The sequence below is a fragment of the Hevea brasiliensis genome, chromosome 6 (assembly GCF_030052815.1).
Source record: "Hevea brasiliensis isolate MT/VB/25A 57/8 chromosome 6, ASM3005281v1, whole genome shotgun sequence".
Lineage (NCBI taxonomy): Eukaryota > Viridiplantae > Streptophyta > Magnoliopsida > Malpighiales > Euphorbiaceae > Hevea > Hevea brasiliensis.
The window spans coordinates 107714185-107726196 of record NC_079498.1 but is presented as its reverse complement, the minus strand read 5'-3'; the positions used below and the strand labels follow the sequence as shown (position 1 = coordinate 107726196).

At 34.9% G+C, this 12012-nt stretch overlaps 1 protein-coding gene and 1 pseudogene across 1 annotated transcript; both read left to right on the top strand.

Moving 5' to 3' along the window:
- The first annotated feature begins 133 nt into the window (after window positions 1-133).
- Window positions 134-4893, top strand: LOC110634628 (protein NCA1-like; annotated as a pseudogene).
- A 1013-nt stretch (window positions 4894-5906) lies between these two features.
- Window positions 5907-11380, top strand: LOC110634661 (CO(2)-response secreted protease). The gene is made up of 11 exons (XM_058149167.1): window positions 5907-6148; window positions 6391-6491; window positions 6601-6698; window positions 7050-7202; window positions 8372-8483; window positions 8731-9271; window positions 9522-9622; window positions 9762-10004; window positions 10146-10260; window positions 10393-10606; window positions 10750-11380. Exons 1-11 carry the CDS (start codon window positions 6059-6061, stop codon window positions 11298-11300), a joined length of 2319 nt encoding a protein of 772 aa, XP_058005150.1. The 5' UTR covers window positions 5907-6058; the 3' UTR covers window positions 11301-11380.
- The last annotated feature ends 632 nt before the right edge of the window (window positions 11381-12012 follow it).

Sequence of the window (12012 nt, the reverse complement as noted above, 5' to 3'; positions counted from 1 at the left end):
TTCGTTGGTCGAGCTTCAAGAGATTCAATCAGCTTTACATTACTTTTCTTTGCTTTAATCGTCATTAATTAACTTTGTTCTGATACTTCTTTGAGAATTTTATGTGTTGGATCTGTTTCTTCTTAGTGTTTGATGCAGAATTGGTAGTTTGCTTCTCCAGATGACGCCAGTCTGTCCCTTTATGAAAGCTGCGGGCCCTGATGATTCGACGTTGAACAAACCGGGGGAAATTCCGAGCAAACATGGGACGGAGCACGGCAGGAAGGGGAAGAAAGAGTCTGGAGAATCTTCCAGCATTTCTCCGAAGTGTCCCTTTGGATATGATTCTGCCAGCGCTAAATCCGGCAGCATTTCTCCAAAGGGTCCCTTAGGATATGATTCTCAAACATTTAAAATTGGGCCTCTCAGTTGTGTTTTATGCCAAGCACTTCTCTTTGAGAGTAGCAGATGTGTGCCTTGCTCTCATGTTTATTGCAAGTGAGCCTGAAAGATTTCGAATATATGCGTACATTAGTTGTTTTGTTTATAACTTGTTTATTTTAATTGTTGCAAAGCTTGTATTTCCCGCTTTGTAGACCGTCCACTGTGTGGATCTGACATTGAGAAGATTGAAGCTGATAGCAATCTCCAGGCTGTTGTTGATCGGTTCATTGATGGTCATGCTAGAATCAAGAGCTCACATGTTGAGGCAGACAAAAAGGAAGAAGCAGATGACAATAAAAAAGTGATATATGAGGATGTGTCTTTGGAGAGAGGTGCTTTTTGGTGCAACATGCCATGAGGGTGAGTTTGTTATCATGCAATCGAGGAGGCATTAAAATAAATAAATAAATAAAAATAAACACCTTTTTTTCCATTTGACAAATGTTATTGCTGAGTTTCTCAACTTCATCTGTTGGAGTGAAAAGTTCAAGCAAACTCTTTTATTTATATTAACATTAGCATTTTGTTTTAATGATGATTATGTATCAGATTTTTGCTTAATTGCTGGAAAGCTTCTCTCTAATTTATTTGTTCATTTTATTTCTTGGCTTTCCGCTTGGTTGTGTCTAATTAATTGTTTATTGCATTTCCCTTGTTAACTCTGATCTTTGATGTTGGCTGTCCACGTGTAAGCATTTTGCGCCAAGGATGTGGAAAGTGCCAAATCAAGACTGAGTCTCTGTGCAGAAGACATCCGAGCTCAGATGGACACAACAGGCAACAATTCAGAGTTGTGTTCACAGCTTGGGGCAGTCCTGGGTATGCTTGGTGACTGCTGGTCTGTCCTTTTTCCTTGCCTTCATCATCTTAGTAGTAATTCTTTCCACTTGGTAGAGATTTACATTGTTAGTTGATGTTCTCTGTTGGCTTTCCGCATCTGTGGAAAGCTAACTCTTGTGAAGTAGTATAGGTAATTGGAACAATTTTAAGGACGATGGTAACGTGAAGGTAATGAGGAAATTATGGCCCTAGATAGGGCGGATTGGAGGAGAAGGATTTGAAGAAATTATCCCAACTAGTTTGGGACCAAGAGGTAGTCGGGTAAATTTCACCAACTGTCCCTCAACTAACTTTGATCCTTGTAATGTGATTGTTCCTGAACTTCAATTTACAACATAAAACCTCTTGAACTTTGATTTGGTACACATGAAAATCCCGCTTAACTAAGATAGCCAGTTCACAGGTTACAAGGTGGGTAAATTTCATTAACTATCTCTTAACTTTGACCTTTGTAACAACTCTATTCATGGACTTCAGTTTGTAACCTAAAACTCTTTGAACATTGATCTACTGAACAGTAGAGCCTTTATAATCTATTTTTGCTAGTTTTTTATTACGAAGCTGATGTAGTAGGTATCATAGAAAAAAAAAAAATGATTCCTCTGTCTCTCTCTCATTCTCTCACTGCATCTGCCATCTTACACTTCTCCCATTACCCAACCAAGCTCAGTTTCAATACTCCATGAACCACAGTATGCATCGTGCCTGGAATGACTTGCTCTGCTCCAACTGAGTGGTGAACAACTTGACGAAGAAGACCAAGTTGGTAACATAGACATTGAAGGGGTGAAGTCATAGATGATGTCACCCAGTCCCGTTACAGGATCAAAGTTGAGGAATGATGTGTGAAATTTACTTAAAGGTGGTCAAGAGGAAAAACTTAAAGAAATTGTTACCAAAATAATTGTGGAAATTTTCTATATATAATAGGACATTCTCCCAAAAAAAAAAAAAAGGCAGCATGAAAGTTCATTGCAAAAAGCAGATACATAGTATTGAAGATAGTGGAGGTGGTGGATTGGTGTCACACTTACAATAAAAAGGTGAAAGTTTGGCCTACCACGAATCTTGTCTAAGGCAGACAGATAATCCACTGGAACATTTAATGGCGTATCTTCATCATGCTAAGTTTGCATGTGCTCAGGGCCGGAGGCAGAAGATTATTTTTGAGGGGGTCAACATTATTGATTCAATACATTATTTAATTACACTTATTCTCTATATATTTCTTATTCACTATATATTTTGAAGGGTTAATATTTTATATTCAAAAATACCATAATAGAGTGTAATTAAGCTATAATTTTTTTCAAGGGTGCTAATACTTTAGAAATTTTTTGAATATCTTAATAAAATAATATAATTATTTTTTTGGGAAGGCCAATAGCTAAAATAAAATAATTTTACCTAAAATAAATTAATTTTTTTCTAAATATATATATGTATACAGGGAAAATTTAAAAGGGTTGGGGGGCCCAAGGGTCCCCTACTCCCCCCTCCCTCCGCCCCTGCATGTGCTTTAGAACTCTTTGAAGGATTTTCATATTGTTGAATGTTCAAAGGGGACAGATCCATTAGGAAGATAATGTTGGGACATTTGCAATGTAGGAATTGAAGGCTATGTATCCTAACCACCATTTTTTGGTTTTGTTAAAACATACTTTCTGAATCCATTGATGCCTTCCAAAATCCAAAGTAGCAGATATTGAGTCCTGATGTGTTTACATTGATTAAAATTTTTACTAACATTTTTGTTGCAGTCGGACAATGGGAGATACTGGTTCTGCGGTTGCTTATTTTGAAGAGAGCATAGAGTTCCTCTCCAAGTTGCCTGCAGATAATCAGGAGGTTATATCTCCACAGCCTTTACTGCATATTATTCCATGTGATTTTGGGTTGCCATGCCTAATTATTTTGGTAACTCTTCCTCTACATGTTACAGATACACTTTCTGTTTCTCTTAATAAAGTTGGAGATCTTAAATATTATGATGGAGATTTGAAAGCTGCTAGATCTTACTATTTTCGTTCTCTCAATATGCGTCGTAAGGCCATTAAACATCACTCTCATGTTTCATCCCAGGTGAGCGACCTGTTATTTTTGGCATATTTCATGTCAGTTTTTAGCTATTAATTTCATTTACTACATACTGTGATTCTGAATGTAATTTTGATAACTGTACAGATTGTGACCTGGCCTATACTTCATGGATTATGACAGTATTTTTAAAAGATCCTTCTTACTAGTTATGTTGAAATTATTATTATCATGAGAGATTTTGAGGATTATAATATGTTAGGGGATGGTCAGAAGAAGAAAATCATCAGTATATGATGTGTGATGATTATTTAGTGATTTTCTTGCCTTTGATGGGATGTAGGAAAAAGAGAAAAGACATTAGCCAAGTAAAATAAGAACAAGAAATGAGGATACTCTGTATAGGTTCAATAGGATCAGTGGTAAAAAAAGTTGCTATCTTTCACATCAGGTTCTGCATTTCAAATGTTTCTCAATCTCTCCTACTGTGGGCCACATGCTCTCTTTTTAATAGAACAGTTCTGTAATATTTGAATTTTCATGTTAATGTTAGTCAGAAATGTTCCGTGTTTCCTGACTTTCTTTTTATTTAATTACAGAGGCTAGATGTGGCTGTTTCCCTGGCAAAGATTGCTGATGCAGATAGGAGCCTTGGCAACGAGGATGCCGCACTTGATAGATTTCAAGAAGCCATAAAATTGTTGGAATCTTTGACATTAAAACCTGAAGAAGCTGCTCTTGAGCAATGTGTAAGTTTCCTTTGCCTGACATTTTGTAATTATTTGGATCCTGATAGTAACCTAAGGCGGTGATTTGACTTTTTGTTTCCAACTGCAGCGCCTTTCAGTGCTGGAATTTCTTAAAAATCAGCTTTCAGAGAAACAGTCTGATTAAACTTGCTGAAGTCGGCTCCTCTCTGGCAGTTCTTTCAGAGAATAAACTCAAGCTAAATAAAATGGCCCTTTTCCTGTATATATAGAAAATGAACTTCATTATCAAATATGTTCAGTTTTAGCAATGGTGATTTGATTCCCAAAAGATCAAAAAGTTTCAGAGAATGTTTCTGGCAGTTCTGGATTGCTCTTGCCATGTGTCATTTATAGATATACATACCTCTGATATAGCATTACTCAAGTAGTGCCTGTATGAGTTTTTACTCAGCTGTTGTGCAGTGTAAGTTGCTCAACCACTTGAAGTTCAATGTTTTTGGATCTTGTGGTCGATGCGTCGGAATTTGCGATTATCATTCCTTCCACTCAATGCAATTTTTGTTTCTTAGAGTTGTCCTTCTGTGAGCAAGGACAGCTTAATGTATATGCTATGCTATCTTATTAGAAACTAGAAAGCACACATCATCACAGACAAACGAAGGATATGGTGCAGATTCTCGCTTTTTGTTTATCTGTTTTTTCTGGGTTGTTTTCTCCTCCTTTTCTTGCTTTCTCTTTTATTTTATTTTTAACTTTTTTTTTTTTTTTAATTCCTAGTGGAATATCCACCAAGTTGAAAAGCATGTATTTTGGCTTGAGATAAATTTGTTAGAAACAATGGAAAAAGCTAAAGAGGATGTCATGGTTTGGCTGTTTTTCTCTTTGTTGCATCTTCCCACAATCCTATACATTTATTGTGATTTTTCATATCTTTCATTTTCTTTTTCTTTTCCCATAATTTTAAAGTGGTGCATTTCATTTCTTTGTTGGTGGGTGAAAGAAGGTTGCTTCTCTCTGCCATTCTAGTTGGTAAGGTCCGAATTCAAGTCATAAGGAGAAGCTGCCTGTTTCTGCAAAAAACACTAGAATAAAGCTGCTAAAGGCCAGCGGGTTTCATATATTGAAAAGATACATGTATAATATTAATACCATTAGCCATGTCCATAACTCCAATGCCAAAAGGAGAAACATAAGATTATATAGAAGATATGAGCTAAACAAGTGTGAGGAAAAAAAAAGACTTGAAGGAGAAGAAAATAAGGATAAAGAGGAAGAATAAAGGAAATAAAGAAGAAAAATTAGCAGATGGGCACTGAAGCATAGAGTTTATTCTTCATCTTTAGCAAAAGAGAAATGATTACTTGTGTTACAAGATTATGATTCGCTTTTCTCATCGTACATACATCAAGGAATATTTATAGGTAGCTTACATCTGTCAAGAGTATGTAGTATGCTTTTTAGCTTGTCGTTTTTACTTTGATGGATTTGGAAAACGAAATTTTCTATCAAGTAATTAAGTCTTCTTCAAGATTTCAAGACATTCTATTCATTTGATGTTCAACTCTTTAAGTCTTGGATTCGAAATACATTGCTCTGCTAAAATAAGCATTGGATGAGGGATGCTGCTACTAAAAATTCAATCAATAATACAAAATTCATGGGAAAAGGCCAGTTAAAGAATACGATGTTACAAGTACAATTTATATTTGATAAAATCTAAGAATCATAATTGTAGAATTAATTATCATATGGTTGTATAAAGAGCTCATTTTTTGCCAGTTATGCAGTGTAATATTTAACAAACAGCCTACAATTTCAGATGTCAATTTAAGAGTGGGTGGGTCATACAGCAAACAGATAATAATAATAGCAGGCTAATCCAATAAAATCCATTGAAAAGAAAACAATCAAAGATGCTTTTACTTCTAGCTAGCACTACAAGTTTCCTCCAGTGAAAAAGCCATCTCCCTTCTTATTGGCCTACAAATGGGTGACTCCTTTCATTCTTCTTCATCTTTCTTCTCTTCCAAAAGCTCTTCCCTTCTTTCATGGCCTCATCTCCTCCTCTCCAACTTCTCTTCTTCCTCTCTTTACCTTGGCTTCTTATCACTTCCACTTCGTCAAAACAACTTCCTCAGGTAAATTTTTTTTCCATGGTTAACAAGATTATCACACAACAGTATCAGAAACAGAGAGAGAGAGTCTGCAATCTTCCAAACAAGGATTTTAGAGCTCCATAGTGAAGTAGACATCTACTGTTTTATTGTTTTGAAGATTACTTCTACCCACTAAGGAAATTATAGAGCTATCCATATATCTGCATGAGAAATTACATTTTTTTAAAAGAATTTCATTTATATGTGTTGTTGAATCTTGGCAGCAATATGTTGTTTACATGGGAAGTTCATCCAATGGAAATGGAGGAGATGCTAAAATTGCAGAGTCTGCTCATTTGCAGATGTTAACCTCCATTATACCAAGGTTATTAACATCCATAACCATCATATTTTAGCAGTAACATCATCCCATTTACCTTGCAATTATATTGTTGGATTTTGGGAACCCATTCCTTTTTGCTCTTTTTTGGCAGTCATGAAAGTGAGAGAATATCTCTAATCCATCATTACAATCATGCTTTCAAGGGGTTCTCTGCCATGCTTACACAGAGTGAAGCCTCTGAATTGTCTGGTAATTCCTCTTCTGTCTTCTGTTTCAATAATACTCAAAAGGAAAAATGACATCTTTACATTTTTGGACTCTACGTTATGGACAATGGAAAAAAGATAAAAGATAAAAGATAAAAGAAAAAAGAAAGTAACAAAAAATTAATAACAAAACACACAGTAACTCATTGAAAAGGACAGCATGATCTGAAAGAAAAGAAGAGGAAGATAATGATAATTCACCACTGAATCATTTAAAGAAAATGAAAATGTCACTATTCAAACCCTTCCTTGCATTACGAGATAGGTACAGAAGCTTGGGAGAAATTGAAAATATTTATTGCGATGCTTGGATTAATGAATTCTGAAAAAACAGGCCATGATGGAATTGTGTCAGTTTTCCAAGATCCAATTCTTCAACTCCACACTACGCGTTCATGGGATTTTTTGGAGGGAAAAGCAAGCATGCAATACAGCCATAAGTATCTTCATACATCAAGTGATGTAATTATTGGGGTGATTGACACAGGTAATTATTTGAATTCCCACTATCCCTACTCTCTGAAAATATTGATTCACTAGGGTTTAGGGTTCAAATTCTGGAGGCAACTCCACAAAAAGAGGTTTATTTATTTATTTATTTTTTGGTCAAGGATGAATTCCCTCATTGGTGATTTTAAGACCATTCTCCCTCCTCAGAGATTTTAACGCGCACTCTCCATATCAGCCTAGCGTGATAGATAATTCTGTAATGCTTAAGGAAGAAGAGCTTTCGTTTTACCCTGATGGGTGCAAGCAATTCAAAGCTCGTTGATCATTGCATTTGATCTTTAATCATAACAATAAGAAAAACAAGCAACTATAACAAGCAATTACAGTAATGATAATAAGATCACAAATATGTTCGTGTAAAACAAAACATGCCTTCTTTCATACATCTCCTTAATTTTTTTGTAGGATGTTTCCTATCGACTTAATTTTAATTCGATTTTAATTTTAATTAAATTTAATATTTGAAATTTTTTTAAATATATCAAAAAATAAATAATTTTAACTGAAACTATAAATAATTAAACCGGTCAATTTAAATTTGATTTAAGATAAATTTTTATCTATTTAATTTTATCGATTTTAATTTTAAATTAAACTAATTTAATTCTAATATGATTTAAATCCGACTGTAGCCGGGTCTACCCGACCCATTTTCTAGTACTTCAAGTCTCATTGTTCAAGAATTTTTCAGTTAAAACCCTTCGTGAGTCCAATCTTTTCTGTACCATCTTATCATTTTGTCATTTTCAACTTGAAATTTCCAGAGAAACAAAAAACGACTTTTCCAAAACCAACAATCCTCACGCTTCATGTTTTTAGTTACTATCTTTTATTAAAAAAAAAAAAAATTTAAATCTTTCTCCCATTCAGTACTGTGGGGATGGCAAGAGTCGGCAGGAGATAAAAGAGTCCCCTGATTCATATAACTAACTCATCAATGGCCCCAACAGCTACATTTTGTTGGAAAGCTACAAGGCAACAAAAAGAGCCACATGAAAGTGTAGCCCACCTATAGAAAATCCATGTGCACATTCCCCCTTCTTTCATTTTCATGCTTGTAAGATTTCTTTCATTTTCTAACAGACTCGCATGATTGGGCAAGAATTTTCCCATCCTAATTTCTGTTGTGGTATTTTTTGGTTCCAGGGATATGGCCTGAGTCTCCAAGTTTCAGTGACCATGGAATTGGAGAAATCCCTTCAAGATGGAAAGGAATTTGCATGGAAGGCAATGACTTCAAGAAATCCAATTGTAATAGGTAGTTCTGTGTGTACACATGTATATGCTTATATTAAGGGTTTCTCTGTGCACAAGACTTTCCACTTGAAGAGGGTTTCAAATCCATGATCTTCCAGTAATTTATAAAAAAATAAAAACAATTATAATTATAATTATAATATGATGCTTAAAAGTATGTGCATCCCACATTTGAATTTTCACAATGAAGTGCACATGTATGAACATATATTTTTTGGCTCTGCCTCACTGATACTGTTTATTTGTAGGAAGCTGATAGGAGCAAGATATTATGACGATATCCTGAGAATCTACAAAAATAACAAGACCCATGTGGCCAAACCAAGGGGCTCACCCAGGGACTATATTGGTCATGGCACCCACACCACATCTATAGCAGGTGGTGCTCGAGTAGCTAATGTTAGTTACTATGGCCTAGCAGGTGGCACAGCTAGGGGTGGCTCTCCTTCAACTAGGATTGCAGTCTACAAAGCCTGCACATTAGATGGTTGCTCTGGCTCCACCATCTTGAAGGCAATAGATGATGCAATTAAGGATGGAGTTGATATAATTTCCATTTCTATTGGGGTGAACTCAATTTTTCAATCTGATTACCTTAATGATCCCATAGCAATTGGTGCATTTCATGCACAACAAATGGGTGTCTTAGTAATCTGTTCTGGTGGAAATGATGGACCTGACCCTTACACTATTGTCAACTCTGCTCCCTGGATTTTTACTGTTGCAGCTTCTAATATTGATAGGGACTTCCAATCAACTCTCCTTCTTGGAAATGGGAAGGCTTTCCAAGTAAGATATTCATTTAATTGATTCATGAATTCAGGCTATCTTTGGTAGACCATAATGAGTTGAACATATAAATAAATAGTTCTGTCTAAATTATTGGATTAATAGTATAATAATTAGATATCTATCTATATAGAGAATATATATATATATATATATATATATATATATATATATATATATATATATATATATATATATTTAATTTCCTTTTACATAGATGTGAATGCCTTTCTAATGCTTATTATCACAGGGATCTGCCATTAATTTCTCAAACCTCACTCACTCAAGGACTTATCCTCTTGTATTTGGAGAGGATGCTGCTGCTGCATTTACCCCTATTTCAGAAGCAAAGTACTTTGCCTTTCCTTATTCCTTACTTGTTGAACTGACTAAATTGAACGTGCACCATGTATGCATCAGTGCCAAAAGTTAACAATTAATCCATTTGGCCTAACTCTTGTTTGGCAAATCCTTATGCACTAAATTGCAGGGATTGTTATCCTGGATCATTAGATAGACAGAAAGTTGCTGGCAAGATTGTGGTTTGCATAGATAGTGATTTTAGCGTTCCTAGGCAAATCAAGAAATTAGTTGTAGAAGATGCCAGAGCCAAAGGGTTGATTTTGATCAATGAGGATGAGAAAGGCGTACCCTTTGATTCTGGTGTTTTTCCATTTGCAGAAGTTGGCAATATTGCTGGAGCTCAGCTCCTTCAATACATCAATTCTACCAAGTAAGCATTATCATCAATGATCATTACTTTCCTTCCTTGCTTTCAGAACCTCTCCTTTGAGCTACAGATATCCAAATTAACCATGAGCAAGCACTTCTTAAATGGTCCAAATCATTGATGCTTATTTTTCTGTCTTCACAGATATCCAACTGCAACAATCCTTCCAGCAGTTGATCTTCCAATGTATAAACCAGCACCAGTCGTTGCATATTTCTCTTCCAGGGGGCCTGCACAGCTTACAGAAAACATTCTGAAGGTTATTCTCTGCCCATGCACATTCAACTTCATAATACATCAATAGGATCCGTGGAATATCTAGTTAGTGGCTTTGCATTTTTTGACAAATGAATGTATCGCTAATCATTATTAACACTAATTAGCTATTCAGCCAGATATAATGGCTCCAGGAGTTGCCATTTTAGCTGCCATGATTCCTAAAAATGAGTCAGGAAGTATTCCAATTGGAAAGAAGCCATCAGGATATGCAATAAGATCTGGGACATCAATGGCTTGCCCTCATGTAGCAGGTGCTGCTGCATTCATAAAATCCATTCACCGTGAATGGAGTTCATCCATGATCAAATCTGCACTTATGACAACGGGTAAATTTTAATGAAATATTCATTTTTCTTGAAGAATTATTCAATGCGTGCAGTTCCCTCGTCTTACACATACAGTCATTGGATGTATCCAATAATTTTGCAGAAAAAGTGCTAACTTTGATATCTTGTCTTTCTTTATACAGCAACCTTTTACAACAACTTGGGGAAACCCTTGACAAACAGCTCCCATTCAAATTCAAATCCACATGAGATAGGGGTTGGAGAAATAAATCCAATTAAAGCTCTTAACCCGGGATTAGTTTTCAACACAATGACCGAAGATTATCTTCAATTCCTGTGTTATTTTGGGTACTCACAGAAGAACATAAGATCCATGGCCAACGCAAACTTCAACTGTCCAAGAATCAGTTTTGACAAGCTCATCTCTAATATTAATTACCCATCAATATCCATTAGCAAGCTTGATGTACACCAAGCTTCCCAGACCATCAAAAGAATTGTAACAAATGTGGGATCTCCAAATGCCACATACATAGCTAGAGTGCAAGCCCCAGAAGGACTAATGGTGAAGGTGTTACCAAAGAAGCTTATTTTCAAGGAGGGGTCATCAAAAATGTCTTTCAAAGTCTCCTTTAATGGAAAGATGGCTTCAAGAGGATACAATTTTGGGTCTGTAACATGGGTTGATGGTAGACATACTGTTCGTGTAGTGTTTACAGTAAATGTTGAATAGAAACAACAGAGAAGTGACATTGGAGGGGCAAAGAAATTGGTGGAAAGTGCTATACAATATGGAATCATACTTTTGCTTTCCTTTTCTTTTCTTTTCTTTTCTTTTCTTTTCTTTTCTTTAATGAAAATAGTGAAGGATGGAGTACAATAATTTACTTAAAAGATAATGATTGATGCTATTCTATTATTTGTATCAGTAACAGGAAATTGACCAAGACTTTTGTGAGGCTTTTCTTTCTTTCTTTGCATATATATTTCCAAGGAGACCACTTCCTTTTCCATAAGATAAATGAATGAAAGTGATAAGATTAAATTAGTAAAATAATTTTCATTTATTTATAGAGGAATGTGCTCTAATAATTTGAATTGATATTTCAGCTTCTACATTTTAATTAATCTTCCTATAATTAAAATTGAATTAAAGCATTGACAATTTAATAATTCTAATTAAAAAAAAAAGCACTATCAAAATAACCTTCCAAAAAGAAAGATGCTTGTCTCTTTTTCCAGTGGGATATGATTTTTTATTTAAAGAAAAAGAGAAAGGAAAAAAAAGTAAAGAGTCTTATTATATTTTATTTTATTTGTTCCATTATTTTTTGTTATTTTAAAAAATCGAGGAATATAAATTTTAAACTCTTTTTTAACAAATTCTTATTAATAATTTATGAGCTTAAATCTCAATTATGCTCCTCTACTTATTAAGAAAGTTT